Raw genomic sequence first — 19,941 nt, forward strand, 5'->3', positions numbered from 1 at the left:
AGTCTTCATGCCAGTAAAAACTTGGTGCAAGATCAATATTTGAGTCTTGTTTCTTTGAAATCTACAAATATACTGTAAACGTGTTGCTCGAATATCAGTAAAGCTCATTCATCCTCTTGGTGTTTCTTTGGGTCAGGTTACTTCAGCTCCTCCAGCCCTCCCTCCCAGGTCCAACAGGGTGGAGTCTTTAACTTGATCTGAACGCCATCAGGGTCAACCTCCAGTTGTAGAGGGGTGAGCTGGTCCTTCTGCCTTCTCGCTGTCTCTTCTCTATTGGATCCCACTACCTGAACCCTCATGCTGTGGTTCTCGGTTCTTTATCACCACTAACTTTCACAGATTCTGCAGGGCTTTTATCTCCCTTCATCTCTTCTTCATTGTCATTTGGATCCTTGAATTCAAGCAACCAGCTGACCAAGCTCTTAACCAGCAAGAATGACGGACAAACCGGTCTTGCCACCTGGAGGCGGAGATGACGCCGGCAGCATCATGGCGCTGTTGGAGCGTGTGGCGGGCCTCATGGACAACGTCCAGGCCACACAGCAGCGCATGGAGGAGCGTCAGCTGGAGCTGGAGAACACAGTGAAAACCATCCAGGCCGACGTCGTCAAACTCACCAACGATCACGCAAACACCAGCTCCACGGTCAGCCGACTGCTGGAGAAGACCCGCAAGGTCAGCTGCCACATCAAGGATGTCAGGGTGCGGGTGGAGAACCAGAACCTCAGGGTGAAGAAGGTGGAGGCCACACAGGGAGACCTTCTCGCCAAGAACAAGTTCAGGGTGGTCATTTACCAGGTGAGGCTCACAGGACTAACATTTAAAATGTTTGGAGAGATCCTGATGCTTCATTGGCTCTGGAAAAACTTCTGAAATTCTGTTTAGCATAGTAATGATTGCATTGGGTAATGTGCTTAATGTCAGCTGCATGGAAAACAATCTACAGAGCAGCAGAGACGTGGCTAAATTTGCACCAAAACATGATGAAGAAAACCAGCTACAGCTCCAACAGTTCCAACTTACCAAACTAGACGACTGCCTTACAACTTTTCCTAGGAGACGTTTGGAGCATCGACTGATCGGATCAAACAGCCCAGTTACTGTTCTAATGGTGAAGCTGGAGATAAATGGTTCATGGGCCAAGAAAAGTTTCACATACCATTAAAACTGCTTTTAGAAACACTGCAGCAGAAGGTCAAACCTGTTAAAACGCAAATTTGTTAAGTTTTTAATGAAAAAGATTACATTAATCATGTTAAGAAGAAAAGAATAATTCATATTAGTGATATAAATACAGAAGAATTTTCCACTCAGTGAAAGCTGAAGAGAACTAATAATAGTAATTTTATTAATACCAAAGTTTGTTTCATCAGAATTTTATTAAATCTGTACAGATTCTCTCCAGAGTTTTAGAAATAGTTTTGGGAAATTTATCTTCACACTATTACCTGCACAATATTCAGCAATAGTTTCAAAACCTTTTCTATAATTACTTTATTTTTCTGTTTATCAAACCTTTCCCATGGAAAAGAGCTCAAACTCAGGCACCTACCAACTAAGTCCTACAGAAAAACCATTTGATATTCAAAGATTTGGCTGCATCCCTACATCATGTCTCAAATCTGAAGGTAGGAGTTGGTAGCCAAATATAAATGTCCCAAAGTTACTGTTCAAACAGAGCAGCATGTGTTGAGCTGCTGTAATATAAATGACTGTGCCAGCTGAGCGCTGACGGTCCGAGTTATTCTGAGTCGGAGCCTCCACCATCTCCTAATATAGCGCTCTGCTCATCCCCTGCTAAACTTTGGCCAATCCATTTTTTTGAGCTACTACCTGCTCTGATGGCAGGTTTAAGTTAAACTGATTAGTAAAAAATGTTATGCATTTGCTTGTATTCAAATTTGTTGATATAGATTTAGCAAGGTAGGCTTGATTCTCTGAGTTAAATGACCATTTCCCTCTTTAAGTTTTATCTCAGTCGTTGAACACTTTGCTTCCACACATGCAAGTTTCATTTGTTCTTGACTAAACCTTAGTTAATACTTTAGCTTCCTTTATAATGCAAATTATTGTTGATTTTCTTTGGACAATAAGCTAAAAGTAATCCAGTCCTCCAGGTGCAGATGTCCTAACTTTGCTAGCTGTCAGCTTGTTAGCAGCTTATGCTACGTGTTCCTTTACTGTGGCATGCATCCTGACTAAGGCTGGGAAATGTCAGCCTATCAGGTGTCATGTGGCACCAGTGATGCATGAAATCAAATATGCTGATTCTCCCATTAACATGATTCCAGTTTACTGGTTTGTGACATTTCAGATTTTGTAATTATTCCAATAAGACTTACAAAGAAACTTCATATTGCTGGAATCACAGAACAGATGTTCCGTTATCTCAGTGGGTTTTTCTTGGGTTTTCTGACAGGCCATCTTTGGGACAGCTGGTTGTCCAGGCTAATCAGAAGATTTATGGCCTTGAACGATCATTTTGTACGTCTGTCCATCTCACATTTGGCTGCATCAACCGTTTAGTTACATATTTATTTTATAAACAGGGATTTTTGTTGGATTGTTTAGGATCAGAAATGTCATTGTGATATTAACTACTATGGTTGATCCAAACATTGAGTCTGTTTACTTGCCAGCAGAGTTAGATTGACTTTCCTCTGATGATTTCCCAGTATGAACGAGTGAGGTCTGTAGAATCTTGAGTCTGAGTCAGTTTGCTGCTCATTCTTCTACATTTTTCTGAAACCTGACCTGAGTTAGCGACAGTTGCACGCTGTGATGCAGCTTGGAGCTGGAAGCTGCAGCTCACTGATATGTTTAGCTTCCTGCAGCTCGGCGCTGAGCTCCAGGAACAGGTGCTGCAGTTTATTTATGGAGGAAGGATCAAGACCTGCACACTGACCCCTCAAGTCTGGATGACACATTGTAACCAGCGACAGATTTAAACCTGACATCATTATTAAACCATGTCTGAGAAAAAAAAGTTAGTGCATAGGTTTGTCCTGCAACATCTAGATGCTGATATTTTATCTGTTACTGTTTCTCAGGGTGACCAGGAAGTTAAAGCTATCACACCAGGTAACGAGCCGGCAGAGTCCAGCGGTGGTGCTGCAGCCAGACCTGAGGTGGAACCAGACAAGTTTGAGTTCCCTCCAGAGTCGGACGAAGAGTATATGGTTGTGGAGGAAGCAGACTCCTCGTCAGCTGGCCGGATGAAGAAGACAGGCTTGACACGCATCGAGAGCTTCAAAGCCACCTTCTCCAAGGAGAACATGAGCAAGACCCGAGAGAACCTGGGCACCAAAGTCAACAAACTTGGTGAGCGAATCGTAACGGCCGAAAGGCGCGAGAAGATCCGCCAATCTGGTGAGAAGCTGAAGCAGTCAGGTGAGAAGCTGAAAGAGACCTTCACCAAGACCGTCCCAGCGAAGCTGAACCTGAAGAAAGAGAGAACTGTGGCAGAAGGTCAGGAAGGAGCAGAGGGAGCTGCAGAGGCAAGCGTTCCAGTTCCTCCTCCTAAAGGCCGTAAGAGCAGCCCTGGAGCAGCACGGGCGGCTGAGGACGAGGCCAAGGCGGCCGAGTCTGAGGTACCGATGTACGACATGAAGCAGCTGTCATAAATCAGGACAGGTGGTCAGTTTTCTTTGGACCTGAGAGACCACAGAGCGATAGCATGGATGTGGAGTCTGATCTTAACAATGTTGGATGGAGGAAGGTCTATGATTGTAGAAACAGTGGAGAGAAACAAGCATATCGAATCACCTTGACTGACCATTGAGACAATAACAGATTCCTGAAATCACTGGGATGTTTGATGCTGTGTGTTTTCAGAACATTCACAATCACATCCACAGGATTTGGTCATTTTTGTTTTGCGTTATTAAACAAATTGTGTATGACTGAAATGTTTTAGGACTTTATCACAAGCTTCTCCTGCCACACTGCTGCTCACTTATTTGCATGTTGAAGTTGAAATGTCGGACGGAATGAGTTTGTGGAATGTTTTGTTCTTAAATATCTTGAAAAATGAGGGAAAGTGAAGTAAAATAAAGTGAATTTCTTTGTTTGGAAGTAAAGGGATTTGATGGTTTGCTCTTGCAGAAACCTTTGTAGATTTTCAGATTCGTAAAGAAAGTAAAAACAAGAACTTAAAAAGCTTGTACATAAAGCAACAACACCCAGGTTACAGTTTATACCATCAAATTTGGACTGATTCCTCCAATTGTGGTCTTTTTCAAGTTTGTTATGCTTCTATAAATAAGTGCAAGATCATTTTTATTCAATCTGTATCACAAAGTGCAAACAATTCATTTTTACTGAATGTAGAAATGTATCTTTCTTCATGTTAGTATAATCATAATTTTTCTTAAGGGCAGTTTTTAAAAATAAAAGCAGTTGTGTTATACTATTTGTATATTGTAGTGTAACAGATGAAAATATTCCACTTGAAGATGACAATCATAAGAATAAAATCTAACTTGTCCAGTTTTGTAGGAAAGCAACTGAACAGTGAGGGAAGTGACAGCAAAGGCAAATAAAGCTCTGTGGTTTGCTGAGTGTTTTTGTTTTATTCTTTGAGTTTTACTGTGAATATAATGTATTTGCACCATTGGTAAATTAAGAGTTAACCTTAGTTATGATTTTTGATCAATTTCACCAGTGACATGCAGGCCTGTATTATTGCTAGATCTTTAGAATAAAGAAATCACTTCAACTGAACTCATCTGACATCATGAAGCTGACTATGAAATCTGACAGAGTAATGCTTCATGCACCAGTCTAATGAGATTCAAGATGATTTGAGAATCATTCATATCAGCTGGTGGAAAGGGTTAAAATACTGTTTGTAAGGCTCTTTGACTCCAGGGATGTTTTATATTTTAGCTTAAGAGAGTATGAAATAAAAATATTGAATTAAAATCATGAAAAGCTTCTTCCTCTAACTGAAGAAACTATCATGGACTCACTGAGCTTTTTGCAGCAGCAGCAGAAAACATCTAAAATATGAATACATCCAGAAACCGGATCAGGATGAAACAAAATGTAGCCTAGAAACTGTTGAATTGAACTTTATTTCATATTTCTTGGTTACAGGTTGAAAACAAATCAAAGGAAAAAGAAGTAATATATGAAGATCACCAGGACACAGAGACGATTCTCTTCTTTATAAAATTAATCATCAAAACCTGCAGAGAGAAGAAAGATGCAGAGATCAGATCAGTGAGTTTCCAGCTTCTCTCCAGCAGCAGTCAGTGACGCAGCACATCCAGTAGAAAGAGCAGCAGGGCCTTCAGTCCTGTTCAGAGCAGCTTCCTTTCAGCTCTCATCTTAACTTGTTGCAGTGAACACACTGAGCTCCAAGCTCACACACCTACACACACTTTCAGCATCCAGTCTGCTTCCTCTGCAGGTTCCACTCAAGTCCACAGTGGAAACAAACTGCTGAGATTCCTGAAGGCTTCACTGCTGCTGCAACACTGGAGGATGGATTTGCTGCTGCTGCATTTAGACACAAACTGCTGCTGATCAACATCTCATCTGCTGCTGGAACATCAGCTGACTGACCAACATGGAGGCTGTCCCTGAACACATCTGGATGAGACTGAGGACAGGAGGACACATGTCCAGATGTGAGGAGTGGATTTGAGCAGAAAGAGCAGCTGCTGACTAAATGAATGATGGTTTGTGAAATCAGAGCCAGTGGTTTCCAGGCTGCAGTCAGACTGATCTCAGAGCTGTGACCAACATCAACCTGATCACTTGTTTCCTGTTGAACTGAGAGAACAAGCAGATCTGAGATCAGATCTGCTGCTGATGAATGAGGACCACTGTCTCTAGACATGTTGGACGGCTCGACGCTGGAGTCCAACTGGACTTACTGGAGACATGAACACAGCAACAACACTCATCTTCACACCAACACAAACACAGGAACACAGCAAGCTGCTGCTCCTCTGATTGGCTGATTGCTGTTTCTGTGTCCAATCAGAAAGCCTGAACCATTCTCCTCCCATTGAGAAGCTGCAGCTTTACTGGGAACACTGGATCTTTGCTTTGATGGGAACTTTTTTAGTTCAATATGCTGACAGCAGCTGGAATCACTGCAAACATTTACTTACTGAACATCCTTTACAAAATTCTTCAGCTGCTGAACATCAGAATCTTCCAGGTTGTTTCCTCTCAGGTCCAGTTCAGTCAGATGGAGGTTGGACATCAGAGCTGAGACCAGAGAAGAACAGCTGATCTCTGACAACCTGCCATCCTCCAATCTGAATAAAGAATTAAAAGATGTGAGCTGAAGCCAACAGGATGCAGGTTAAAACTGAAATATGAACAAATTAATAATAAAAATGTAGAAAATTAATTTCACTGGATGTAAAAGTCCCAGAAACATGATGAACTGATGATTAATAATTGATCCAGTAAAACTGGTTTATAGAGTCCAAACCAGCAGAACCAGAACATGTTATTATGACGTGTTGTTAGAATATTTCAGTCGGGCCTTCAGTGGTTCTGGTCGGAAATTAAAGCTCAAATATTTCAGTTCAGATTCATTTTAAATGTCAATTTGATTCCTGATGTTTCTCATTAATAAAGTTTGTGGTTTTATCAATGATGGTTTATTGATCATTTATGATCAGAAGGTCAGAGATGTGGACGAACATAATTATTTAGTGAATTAAGCCTCAGTCTGTCTTGGACATGATGACATTTTATCAGATTTTATATCGGATTGTTTTGTAGATTTTAAGACATTTAATGATCCTAATATCAGAGTTTTATCGGCCTTAAGTCTCCAATCTGACCTTTGACCTTCTCTCTGCAGGTGTGGTTGGTGTATGTGAAATGAACGCTGTGATTGGTTGAATGTGATGGTGGGAGGAGGAACTGCTGGTGCTTTTATAAAACAAAGAAACTTTAACTGGACCAAACCATAGAAGAAGAAAGCAGACTTTACCATGAAGACCCTCAGAGTGGATCAGTAAAATATCAGCCATCTGTCTGCAGTTTAGTGGCAACACAACTTTCACATCAGAAACATCAGATCCAGACTAAAACATGGTTTCTTACATTAATTGTTGTATTCTGCATTCAGGATTCTGTAGAAAACCACAGAGCTCCTTCACTCCAGAATCTTTCAGGTTGTTTCCTCTCAGGTCCAGTTGAGTCAGATGGGAGGGGTTGGACTTCAGAGCTGAGACCAGAGAAGAACAGCTGACCTCTGACAAACTGCAGTACCTCAATCTGAATAAAGAAAAAAAGATGTGAGCTGAAGCCAACAGGATGCAGGTTAAAACTGAAATATGAACAAATGAATAATAAAAATGTAGAAAATTAATTTCACTGAATGTAAAAGTCCCAGAAACATGATGAACTGATGTTTAATATTTGATCCAGTAAAACTGGTTTGTAGAGTCCAAACCAGCAGAACCAGAACATGTTATTATGACGTGTTGTTAGAATATTTCAGTCGGGCCTTCAGTGGTTCTGGTCGGGAATTAAAATGGACTTTAAGAACCAAAGTGTGACATTAGAGCTGTTAATAAATGCTGCAGTGATTTAATGGAAGCAGTTCATTTCCACAGTGACCTTTAACCTTCTATTGAGTGGAACTGAAGGATTTATCTGGAGGATCAACAGCTGCAATAATTACACTTCACTCATTCATAAACACATGAACACATGAGTGGAAACAGAACTGACTGATTTATCTGGAGGATCAATAGCCCAGTCTGATTATAAATTCCTGCGAAAAGCCAAATGTTGACTTTTGGCTATGTTTGAATTATATCAATTTATTTTTATTTATTTATTCACAGCAAGGAAAATATTTCCATATTAATATCAGATAATTTACTTAAATTGATGCTGCTGTGTTAAAATAAAACCATTTCTGTTGGACTAAGCTCTAATATTTCAGTCCAGATTCATTTTAAATGTCAAACTGATTCCTGATGTTTCTACATCTGTTCAACTTTACAGGGTTAATAAAGTTTGTGGTTTTATCAATGATGGTTTATTGATCATTTATGATCAGAAGGTCAGAGATGTGGATGAATTTCTTTAATTAGTGAATAAAGCCTCAGTCTGTCTTGGACATAATGACATTTTCTCAGATTTTATATCTGATTGTTTGTAGATTTTAAGACATTTAATGATCCTAATATCAGAGTTTTATCAGCCTTTTGTCTCCAATCTGACCTTTGACTTTCTCTCTGCAGGTGTGGTTGGAGTCTGTGAAATGAATGCTGTGATTGGTTGAATGTGATGGTGGGATGAGGAAATGCTTGTGCTTTTATAAAACAAAGAAACTTTAACTGGACCAAACCATAGAAGAAGAAAGCAGACTTTACCATGAAGATCCTCAGAGTGGATCAGTAGATAATCAGCCATCTGTCTGCAGTTTAGTGGCAACACAAGTTTCACATCATAAACATTAGATCCAGACTAAAACATGGTCCCTTACGATAATCGTTGTATTCTGCATTCAGGATTCTGGAGAAAACCACAGAGCTCCTTCACTCCAGAATCTTTCAGGTTCTTGTTGTAGCTCAGGTCCAGTTGAGTCAGATGGGAGGGATTGGACTTAAGAGCTGAGACCAGAGAAGAACAGCTGATCTCTGACAACCAGCTGTTCATCAATCTGAATAAAGAAAAAAAGATGTGAGCTGAAGCCAACAGGATGCAGGTTAAAACTGAAATGTCCAGTATGAACAAATTAATAATAAAAATGTAGAAAATTAATTTCACTGAATGGAAAAGTCCCAGAAATATGATGAACTGATGTTTAATATTTGATCCAGTAAAACTGGTTTATAGAGTCCAAACCAGCAGAACCAGAACATCTTATTATGACGTGTTGTTAGAATATTTCAGTCGGGCCTTCAGTGGTTCTGGTCGGAAATTAAAATGGACTTTAAGAACCAAAGTGTGACATTAGAGCTGTTAATGAATGCTGCAGTGATTTAAGGGAAGCAGCTCATTTCCACAGTGACCTTTAACCTTCTATTGAGTGGAACTTAGTGATTTATCTGAAGTATCAACAGCTGCAAAAATTATACTTCACTCATTCATAAACACATGAACACATGAGTGAAAACAGAACTGACTGCTTTATCTGAAGGATCAACAGCTGCAAAAATTATACTTCACTCATTCATAAACACATGAACACATGAGTGAAAACAGAACTGACTGCTTTATCTGAAGGATCAATAGCCCAGTTTGATTATAAATTCCTGCTTAAAACCAAATGTTTATTTTTGTCTATGTTTGAATTCTATCAATTTATTGTTATTTTGCTCTATTTCCATTTACTTCATTCTGACTGACTGTATGATTATCTTATTATTTTAATCCAAGGCTGTTGTATTGATGATTATCTCCTATTGATGGTTTTATTGGTTGATTATTGGATCATGTGACTGCTGCTTCATGTCTTCTTTGGTCCTGTGGCTGTTTAAAGTTGTCTAGAAATAAAGCTGCTCTGCTATCAGCTGTCCCACCGTGCGTCCATCCAGCTCCTTCCGTCAACGTCACAACTTACTGCTACATGTGTCACAAACTCACAGGATTCCTGCCGCTTCACCTCAGACACTGGAAATTAGAAATAATCAAGGAAAGTGGAGGGAATACTTTGTTAACCTCACATTTATTGAGACAGGTTATAAAGTATTTCCATAATATTTTTAGATAATTTATTTAAATTGATGCTGCTGTATTAAAATGTAACTGTTTCTGTTGGACTAAGCTCAAATATTTCAGTTCAGATTCATTTTAAATGTCAAACTGATTCCTGATGTTTCTACATCTGTTCATCTTTACAGATTAATAAAGTTTGTGGTTTTATCAATAATGGTTTATTGATCATTTATGATCAGAAGGTCAGAGATGTGGATGAACATCATTATTTAGTGAATTAAGCCTCAGTCTGTCTTGGACATGATGCCATTTTATCAGATTTTATATCTGATTGTTTTGTAGATATTAAGACATTTAATGATCCTAATATCAGAGTTTTTTCAGCCTTTTGTCTCCAATCTGACCTTTGACTTTCTCTCTGCAGGTGTGGTTGGTGTCTGTGAAATGAACGCTGTGATTGGTTGAATGTGATGGTGGGAGGAGGAACTGCTGGTGCTTTTATAAAACAAAGAAACTTTAACTGGACCAAACCATAGAAGAAGAAAGCAGACTTTACCATGAAGATCCTCAGAGTGGATCAGTAGAATATCAGCCATCTGTCTGCATGTTAGTGGCAACACAACTTTCACATAAGAAACATCAGATCCAGAATAAAACATGGTTTCTTACATTAATTGTTGTATTCTGCATTCAGGATTCTGTAGAAAACCACAGAGCTCCTTCACTCCAGAATCTTTCAGGTTGTTTCCTCTCAGGTCCAGTTCAATCAGATGGGAGGGGTTGGACTTCAGAGCTGAGACCAGAGAAGAACAGCTGACCTCTGACAAACTGCAGTACTCCAGTCTGAATAAAGAATAAAAGATGTGAGCTGAAGCCAACAAGATGCAGGTTAAAACTGAAATATGAACAAATTAATAATAAAAATGTAGAAAATTAATTTCACTGAATGTAAAAGTCCCAGAAACATGATGAACTGATGTTTAATATTTGATTCAGTAAAACTGGTTTATAGAGTCCAAACCAGCAGAACCAGAACATGTTATTATGATGTGTTGTTAGAATATTTCAGTCGGGCCTTCAGTGGTTCTGGTCGGAAATTAAAATGGACTTCAAATTTTATAATAGTTTCATATTAGAAATAAAGTGAAGGTTGGTTTATCTCAGGTATCTGGAAGAAACCTATGACTCTGTTGAGCCACCAGGTGGTGCTGCTCTGCTGGTGATCAGGTTCTCAGTCATTTGTTTTAAAGTAAAACTATTTACTGAACTCTGGGGACAGTAAATACTTGGAGAATTTATTCTGGTTTGGCCTAGACCAGGGATATTCAACTCTAGGCCTCGATGGCTGGCGTCCTGCAGCCTTCAACACCTGAGTCCCATCGTGAGGTCATGGGGTCATCAGCAGGACTCTGGAGAACCTGACTGCGTGCTGAGGGAGAATTCATCATTTCATTCAGGTGCTGAAGCAGAAACATCTAAAAGTTGCAGGACACCAAACCAGGAGGCCTGGATTTGAAGAGTCCTGGTGTAGAAGGTGCTATGCTGCCTTCAGTCTACCTGCATGTTGCCATGACAGCAGCTCAACCAATCACCAAAAAGCAGGCATCGTGGTCCATCTACCACCTGACATCCCAACAGAGGAGGGACAGCAGAGACAGAGGACAGCTGGAGACAAGGACAAGATGTTTGCTCCAGTGAGGACACAGGCCTCCTTTACCACTGATCATATCTGATCAATTCTGATCAGTAATGATCAATTCTGATCACCAGAAACACGATGGAGGAACTCTGAATCAGCTCTAAAGTTTCTGATCAGTGAGCTTCTGATGAAGCGTCTCTGAGCTCAGAAAGGCGAGGCTCCAACCGACTGACAGCTGTCAGATTGAAGAGACGGTTCTTCTCTGACCCGGTCCAACAGAACCACAGATCCAGGACAAAGCTGAGCTGGAGGAACAGGCTGCTGTTGTCGGGTTTTATTCATATAATAGTTTCTCTTTGCTGTTGCTATTTCAGCTCTTTCTTAAATAAGATGTTTTTATTAAAAACATAACTTGTCTGGTTCTGGTTTTACTCTGGAGGAACATTTCATTATTAATGTGAAGAAGAAATGAGAAAGAAATTAATCTGATCATCTGAATCTTTCTCAGAACAAAGTGAAAATAATTCATTTATGAAGCAAAAGATTTTAGAAATTATATTCTGACATTTTGAGATCAGATTGTTTTTAATGAAAACAGAATAAATGTGAAGATAAATAAATATCAAAGTATCAATGAAAGATTTTATAGGGTAAATAGAGAAAACAAACCTCAGACTCTTTACTTTACTGACTGAACTCTCCAGGATCTCACACACATGATTCAGTCCAGAGTCTGTACTGGTTCCATCTATGTGGATCTGACTTATTTCCAGTTCAGTCAGATGTTGGTTGGACTTCAGAGCTGAAGCAACAACTTCAAATTCTGCCTGTTTGAGTTTACAGCCACCAAGTCTGTGAATAGAGAAGAAATAAATTCAGTTCTAATTAAATCAGATCATCTATATAAACACATATGATAACATTGATATCATCTAATGAACATCTGGTCTTCACATCAATTTACTGAGTTTGATCATTTCATAATTAACATCATGGTTCTGGTTCTGGTTCCGGTCCAGTTTCATGTTCTCAGAACAACTGAAGGTTTTAGCGGCGGCCATCTTGGCTGCCTGTTAGCAAACCTCCCTGTTTCTTCATGCTGAGCTCTGACTGCTGCAGCAACAATCTGGATCAGAAGCTCTTCATCACATGACTTTAAAACATGATTCTCATTGGAAGATGAAGGAACGGATGAAATCAGTGGAGTTAATATCCTAACAGACCCAACATGGTGGAGCGGATGGTGATGATCAGAAAATCGTTTCTATTCATTCATTTTCTAGAAAATCTTCAGCTTCTAGGATCCTGGCTCCTCTCTGTCTCCAGCAGCCAATGGCTGAGAGGCAGGAGAAACTCTGGACAGGAGGACAATTCATCTGAGCAATCAATGATTTTATTAAATATTAAAACCATCTGCAGTAAAACAGCAGAACTCAGTAAATATCTTCAGGTGTCCATGTTAGGATCTGACTGTCTGCTGGATGTAAATGTAATCAAAGCATCTTCATCTGGATCCAACATCCAGATGAACTCCTGACACTAAACAGTCACCAAGCTCTCCTTCCTGAGGAAACCAGGAGCTTCAGCTGCAGCCAGATGTTGACGATCTTCTATCAGTCTGTGAAGGAAAGTTCAGTTTCCTTCACAGACTGCCCCCCACCACCTTACTATAGATATAAAATATAGATCATGATGGAAAGAACCAGATGGTCATGAATGAATCCAACAGCTCTGCTAAAAGCAGCCTGATGCTTCCAGCAGAGCTGTCCTCCTCTCTCCCCATCAGATGATCCACTGTGGCTCCCCACAGGAAGCAGCATCTTTAATGGTGAACCAGTGAAAGTTCTCCCAGTAACTAGAAGAGGCTGGAATGTCTAAAGCAGGGGAGCTCAATATGTTGATTGTGATTGATTGTGGGAAGGTTTTGAGTTGATCTTGGCAGTAGATGACAAACTGAACACCAGGAGGCTGAAACCAACAAGTCCTCTTCTGACGCACTTATCAAAATATTCACTAAGATCCAAAACATTTGTAGTTTTATTAAAGAATTTAAAAAATAAAGTAAATCAACTAAGTGTGTTCAAATTAATGAGTCAGCAAAATAATAATCTGGAGTTATTGTTTCAACAAGGTGTTGCACAATTCAGCGCGTTTTGGTTCCACTAACAAAAAAAGGCGACTCAAAGACCGACTGACTAGCAGAGCAGGAGTTTAAATCAGCTCATCAACCACCGCTGTGTTCATGAGAGGCTTATTAATAATCACAAAATAAACATCAAGACTGAAAACCTAATATTGTAACGGACTGAATGTTTTGTTTTTAATGTAATCTCTGCTCGGCTTGCGCAGCTCAGGCGGTTGCCACGGCAACGGGTGTGCTTAAATGACAAAGAGAGACGGAGAGTGAAAAGGTAGGAGTGGTGTTAGGTGAAATGTATATATTATCATATATTTGTTGTTTCCTTTATAACAATAGTGTTTCATATTTGATGTTCCATGATTGTTTTCTTTTCTCTAAACATAAAGACTGTTTCTGTATGTTTTGATCTACTTTATCTCCGTCTTCACAAGAGGGCCTCCCTGAAGAGAAGCAGTGATAACCGTGCTCACGGGGTTCGTTGCTCGCCAGGACTTCTTTTTCCTTTGAGCTGTTAGATAGCTGACGAATCGTCGCCTTGAAGATATACGACCTGTTCTGTTTTTACTCTGTGTTCTAATGCAAGATAACATGTGTTTAGTTAGTGATTGTCATTTAGCACTGCAACTAAAATGCTTTGTCCCCACCCTTTAGAGTTGCAGTGCTCTCTGTGATAGGGACTCTGAAAGTAATAAAAAGAGAGGAGCGGACAAATGTGTTTCAGGGCGGTTGGAGATTTGTAACTGTAAACACATCTCTGTCCGTTCTCCTCGCGAGTACAAAAGAATCTAACTCTCTTGTCTTTTCTGTGTTGTTCAACTTGTCTTTAATAGGTGTCAAACCTGACATTTACTTGGTCCTTCGATTGCCGGTCGCCAATACACCAGAAGGATTCCGGCAGGTCTGGTCGACCCCAGTACAGACCGTGCGCACGGCAAGTTTCCTAGTGGAAACTTATCAGATCCTGTTCAAGGGCTGGAGCTCGACCTGCCTGCTGGGATCTCACGGTTGACGGTGCTCCAGGAAAAGACAACGGGGGTGAGTGATTCTTGTTTAAAAGTGGCGAGTGACTGAGGGTCATTGCGCGCACAGAAAACCCTGTCAATTCTAGACTCTAACAGGTAACAAATAGAGCACGAAAATCCGTGGAGGACGGCGGAGTCCTCGCGCAAAATTCCGTGATTAGGTGGACGGAGCCTGGTGCCTTCCTGTTCAGGGAGACGGGGCCCGACGAATACCCGTTGCAAAAAAGGACGGCGGAGTCCTGCGAGAACAGGCGCTTAAATTCCGCGACAAAATAAAAAATAGGAAAAAGAGTGTGTGTGTCTGTGCGAGTGATTGGAGGTAGAAATACCACTTGGTATTTTACCTCATATAAAACAGTAGGACTGTAACCAGCAAACCTCTTGAGGATGCAGAGGTAAGAACCCCCACTCGAAAGAGTTGAAGCGTGGGTTACCTCAACAGGTTATTTCAATTGCTGGCCTACTGAACAGAACCCCAGTTTTTAGGACTCCCTAGGCGTCGACAAACTGGGCCAAATTTTCATAAAAATGGGAAAAGGGATGAGTAGAAATAAGCCGACAGACAGTTTAACATCAAATGACTGGAAATATGTCGAAACCCAGGATCCTGGTAAAACAAAACATTTGGATAATTGGATAACAAACTATAACTTTGACGGCCGTCTTAACTCACAAAAACTAACTTTACTGCAGGATAACATCAAACAAAACACAAAGTCAAATCCAAAGAAAATGCGCAAACAGGGGTATGACGACGTGGATTTTTGGTTAGAATTAGCGCTAAAAAGAGAAAAAGGACAGAATAAATCTAAAAAAAGGAGTGCAGAACAGAATAAAGAAAGGAATGTGATGTACTACAGCAACGAAGATAATGAAACTGGGTCAAGAAGGCAGATAACGCAGCAACAAGCAGCGGGTGGGGGTGGAGAACTAGATGGTGCTTCTACAAAAAACGCTGAGGGGGTAAAACAGGGAGGGCAGAGTAGAAGTTTATACCCAGCTTTGCCATCGCCCCCTGAATATGAGGAGAGCGATAGTGACAGACCTATCACTAGATCAAAAGGAGAAAAGTTTGAATGGTCTAAAACATTAGGGGAGAGCTTGGTGCAGGGGGCCACTGCTTCCATCGCGCCTTCTCTCCCTCCCCCATTTTTTCCTTCAGTAGGGAAAGATAGTCCGCCAAATACATCTGAACTGTATCCAATGATACAAGTGGCAAATCCCAATGCGGGAGCAGAGGGGGCAGCGGACACGATTCTGGTCTACAGAACGTGGACCCTGGAGGACATAAAAAAAGCACTAGCAGGGATTACATCTTATAAGGAGGATGTAAACCGTTTTGTTGAAGAGATGGATAGCCTGCGCCAGTCCTACCATCTGAACGGACACGAAGTCCAGCAAGCATGGATGACTGCCCTAGGTAGTGACTGGCACCATGTTCGAGGAGGGTGGAACCCGTTAAGTGGGTCTCCTCCTGCAGTTCTTGCACATAACGATAGGGAACTATCAACCAGAGTTGATGCTTTAGCAGCAAGAACAATTCAAAAATATAAACGCAGAGCAAACTACACTGAGATAAGCAGGATCAAACAGAAGGAGGAAGAAACTTTTGATGATTTTAGGACAAGAATGATGAACACATTTAAGATGCACAGTGGACTGGTGGAAAATGATGACGAAAATGGTCCATATAAACAACAGTTAAAAAATGCACTACATGCAGGGTCAAAAGACGCAATAAGATCATGGGTAACTAAACATTACGTAGGATTGGGGACTGGAACCTTAGATGAATACATTAATCATGCTATTCATGCCGAGAAGGTAGTAAAAGAGAAGAAAAAGGTTCCAGGGGTTTTCCTCCAGAATGAGGAACAAGTTTTTTATCAATGGGGACGAGGAAGGGGAGATTTTAGAGGCAGGGATCAGAAATAAAAAAGGAAGATTTCTTTGTCGTCCAGGGATATGGGGAACCACATTATCACTATTCATTGGATGTGCCTAACAGGCCTCCACACAACATTACACAGACTCTTCTGGCGGAGGGGCGTAAAGCCATCTCTGCCCCGCAGGATCAAAGATCTCCTGAGAGTCTTCACATCACTCTTTGGGTTAAAACAACTCCGGGGCCTGATAAGAACTATGAAGCCAGGCTCAACAAGGTCACCCCAGCCAAGATAACAGTGACCTATCTGTACACTGACACACAACACACCTCGGTGGCAGCAGTGAGCCTCCCAGAGTATCTAAAATTTTTGAACAGAACATGGACACCTCCACGTGTCCCTGTTTAAACATACAAGTGAGCAGTGGGATAAATTGGGCAGGGTCGTTGAGGAAGGAGAAGCTGCTACTGATTGGGTGGCAACCTCCGCAAATGTGGCAACTAGTGCGTCTACTGGGTTAACTAGAAAAGCACTTTTTTGGACAGCATGGGTTCAAAAGGGGCAGCGTTTGCACTCTAGACAACACTGACATCTGTTGCTTACAGAAGAAGAGGAAGTTCTCTTAAAGGACATTCCTGATAAATTATGGTCCAAGGGACCCACGGATGTTGGCCTCGTGAAGGGAGCCTTGCCAGTGCAAGTCCGACCTAAAACTGAATATAGGCCAAAGGTGAAACAGTACCCTTTAAAAAAAGATGCACAGGAGGGTATAAGACCAGTAATTAAAGACCTCATTGAGGCAGGAGTCGTAGTACGGTGTGACAATTCTCCGTGCAACACTCCTATTTTTCCTGTCAAAAAACAGCCCCCTTCTGTCGGATGGCGGATGGTTCAGGATTTACAAGCAGTAAACAATGCTGTAATCCAGAGGGCACCGTGTGTACCTGACCCACACACATTGTTGAATTCCCTTAGATCAGATGCAAAGGTATTCACTGTTGTAGACATCAGTAATGCCTTTTTCTCAGTACCTGTTGATAAGGAGAGTCAATTCTGGTTTGCCTTTACTTTTGAAGGGAACAGGTACACATATACCAGACTGCCCCAGGGCTACTGTGAGAGACCTACAATCTACTCTCAAGTGATGAGTGCCAGTATGTCAACATTTCGACCCCCAGGAGGGAGCCAAATTTTGTTATATGTAGATGATGTTTTATTAGCCTTTCCAAACATGGAAACCTGTAAGCAAGACACCTTAGCGCTTTTAAAACATTTAGCTGAAGAAGGTCATAAGGTCAATAAAAATAAACTCCAGCTATGTAAAGAAAAAGTAAAATATTTGGGTCATGATTTGAGTGCAGGGGGACGAACCATATTGGAGGATAAAAAAAAAAAAAAAAATTCTCCAAGCCCCCAAAACCACAAACAAAAAACAGATGATGTCCTCTTTAGGACTAACTAACTATTGTCGAACTTGGGTGCCCAATTATGCAGAACTTGTGGCTCCTTTAAGCAAATTGATGTATGAAAAAGATTTTAAAATGTCCTCTCCGCTGAGTTGGACAGATGAAGCAGAAGAGGCCCTTTGCAGAATAAAACAGGCCCTTGTGTCAAGCACAGCACTTTCTCTACCAAACTATAAAAAACCTTTTGTTCAAATGGTAGATTGTCGAGGTCATTTTATGACTTCTGTACTGGTTCAACAACATGGTGATAAAATGGGACCAGTAGCATATTTCTCTTCTAAACTAGATAGTGTGGCGTGTGTTTGTAGATCTTGAATAAGTCCTGTTTTCCACCCTCGGGCTTCAACTTGAAGTGTTTCTGTTATATAATTGTTTAGTTTTTGTTTTGTTTTTTCCATTCTGTCTCATCCTGATGTAATGATTATTGTTTAAGGTATTTTAGGCTGCACCTACCAGCTATCGCAGATGTTCCTACATCTGTACATAAACACCTGGTTCAGCTCAGCTAAAGCTTTTTGTAGGATGGGAGAAGGAGTTTTTATGAATGTTTACAAATGACTACTAGAAGTGGCTTTTTTGAGGTTTTCTTTGTGTTTTTAGACAGTTTCCTAACTTCTCTCAGAAACAATCAAGTATACGAACAGTCAAAACTTTTGTATGCTCTTTTCTAAGCTGAAACTAAAGTTTAAAGTGCTTTCCTCTGCCTTTTGAGTTGTGATCATGTACTTAGTCCATCTGTGCATTTATCTGTAGTTTTGTTGCACATTGTTTTTGTTTTTCTCATTTCTTGATGTTTCGCAGATATGAAGGGCTACAAACTCATTACAAGAATTTTTAAGGGTTATTTATGAGGCATATGTAGTGATAAGTGAAGTACTGCCGTGGAATGAAGGCACACCTACCTCACAATATGTAACGTAGTGTGAGAAACACTGACCATCACTATTTACTTGATACATTTTATTGTATTGTAAAGGACCTAATAATGTGTGTATTCATGAAATGGCCATATTCAGACTTGTTATGTTGTCAGAGGGGTTGGGTTGTTTAAAATTTAATCACAGAAATACTCGACGAGGGTTTTTTTTGTTGATACTGATTTGTTTTCCTCTTTAAGTTCTGACCTTTGGTTCAAGAAAACATGCTAAAAGTTAATTGACAGGATTAAGACCTTCCACTCACCTTTCTGTAATATGCTTGCATACAGCTCTCAATGAAGAGCCAGATTGTTTTGCTGTGGTACATTTCTATTCAAAATCCTTTTTCTTTGGTCTTTAATGTTTTAATTTTCTGAGAAGCTAAAGTTTGGGTCTCTAGTAGCTGTAAAGAATCATTAAAACTGCCAGAAATAAGCACTTTTACTGTTTTAAATCTTAGAAGTTTCACTTTTCCGTTAAATTTCTTAAATAACATTTTGATAGTTTAGGTTTGATGCACTTTTGATGAAATTGCGAGTAAATATGTTGTTTTTGTTTTTATTTATTTATTTATTTTTTTTTTTTTGTGTGCGTTTTCATCAGGGAACGACTGTTGTATTGTGTAGTATGTATGGAACCAAGGCCTCTACTTCGTGTGACTCCACCAACCATTATAAAACAATGTCTATTAGAAGTAATGACTAAGACTAATCCTAATAGCACCTGTGTGATTTATGATTCAATATTTCCCCTTACAGCAGCAGATGAAAAGAAACCTTTTCTTCTAAAGATAGCTCCGAGTAACTTCTCATGTGTAAATATAACAGGGTCTGGGAAAAGATTGGGAAATCTTTCAGACACCATGTGTACTACTGTAATCAATGTAAACAATGACTTTAACCCTGTTTCTCGTGCAGATGTTGGTGGTGGTGCGGTGACGACAGACTTTTTGATAGATTACCTCGAAAGGTGACAGGGTTTTGTGCATTAGTCTCCTTACTGTTACCTGTGTCTGTCTATCCTATGTCCGCACAAGATCTAATTCACACCTTATCTAGCATTTTGCCACAACAGTGGCATCATTTAGAGAAACGCGATCTAACATGGAAAAATTATGGTGATCCCACGTACATCGACGCCATCGGCGTCCCTCGCGGTGTACCTGATGAATATAAATTAGTCGACCAAATTTCAGCTGGTTTTGAATCTTCGATTTGTTGGTGGTG

The 19,941-nt window shown here is 40.3% G+C and overlaps 3 protein-coding genes and 1 long non-coding RNA gene across 15 annotated transcripts in view; 3 read left to right on the forward strand and 1 right to left on the reverse strand.

The window, feature by feature from the left end:
- The window catches only part of LOC116712074 (NACHT, LRR and PYD domains-containing protein 3-like), a 1,065,068-nt gene that overhangs the window by 333,002 nt on the left and 712,125 nt on the right, over positions 1 to 19,941 (reverse strand). For 2 of the 12 annotated variants that reach the window (XM_032551853.1, XM_032551837.1), the window contains exons 6-11: positions 11,954 to 12,136; positions 10,315 to 10,488; positions 8,471 to 8,647; positions 7,075 to 7,248; positions 6,123 to 6,272; positions 5,057 to 5,189 (exon numbers count right to left, since the gene is read on the reverse strand). In XM_032551853.1, coding sequence (XP_032407744.1) covers positions 5,183 to 5,189; positions 6,123 to 6,272; positions 7,075 to 7,248; positions 8,471 to 8,647; positions 10,315 to 10,488; positions 11,954 to 12,136 — 865 coding nt within the window. In that variant the 3' untranslated portion in view covers positions 5,057 to 5,182. Of the gene's footprint in view, positions 1 to 5,056; positions 5,190 to 6,118; positions 6,273 to 7,074; positions 7,249 to 8,470; positions 8,648 to 10,314; positions 10,489 to 11,953; positions 12,137 to 19,941 lie in introns of those variants that run through there. The other 10 variants (XM_032551847.1, XM_032551842.1, XM_032551826.1 and 7 more) reach the window with 10 other exon arrangements.
- On the forward strand, positions 210 to 4,722 carry cavin4b (caveolae associated protein 4b). Its single transcript, XM_032552052.1, has 2 exons — positions 210 to 798; positions 3,051 to 4,722. Exons 1-2 carry the CDS (start codon positions 436 to 438, stop codon positions 3,621 to 3,623), a joined length of 936 nt encoding a protein of 311 aa, XP_032407943.1. The 5' UTR covers positions 210 to 435; the 3' UTR covers positions 3,624 to 4,722.
- LOC116712198 (uncharacterized) lies at positions 7,075 to 10,575 on the forward strand. The gene is made up of 3 exons (XR_004337468.1): positions 7,075 to 7,160; positions 8,560 to 8,692; positions 10,534 to 10,575. It is a non-coding gene; the product is annotated as an uncharacterized LOC116712198 (long non-coding RNA).
- Positions 14,164 to 19,747, forward strand: LOC116712144 (uncharacterized). The gene is made up of 2 exons (XM_032552035.1): positions 14,164 to 16,201; positions 16,323 to 19,747. The coding sequence occupies exons 1-2, from the start codon at positions 14,975 to 14,977 to the stop codon at positions 16,449 to 16,451; spliced, it is 1,356 nt and encodes a 451-aa protein (XP_032407926.1). The 5' UTR covers positions 14,164 to 14,974; the 3' UTR covers positions 16,452 to 19,747.

This window comes from Xiphophorus hellerii, chromosome 21 (genome assembly GCF_003331165.1).
Source record: "Xiphophorus hellerii strain 12219 chromosome 21, Xiphophorus_hellerii-4.1, whole genome shotgun sequence".
NCBI lineage: Eukaryota > Metazoa > Chordata > Actinopteri > Cyprinodontiformes > Poeciliidae > Xiphophorus > Xiphophorus hellerii.

Excerpts from the sequence above, each read along its gene's own strand:
- cavin4b (XM_032552052.1), top strand. The coding sequence starts at position 436 with ATGACGGACAAACCGGTCTTGCCACCTGGAGGCGGAGATGACGCCGGC. Across the intron at positions 799-3,050 it reads TCAGGGTGGTCATTTACCAG|GGTGACCAGGAAGTTAAAGC; the intron begins GTGAGGCTCACA and ends ACTGTTTCTCAG.
- LOC116712144 (XM_032552035.1), top strand. The coding sequence starts at position 14,975 with ATGGGAAAAGGGATGAGTAGAAATAAGCCGACAGACAGTTTAACATCA. Across the intron at positions 16,202-16,322 it reads CAATAAGATCATGGGTAACT|AAGTTTTTTATCAATGGGGA; the intron begins AAACATTACGTA and ends AGAATGAGGAAC.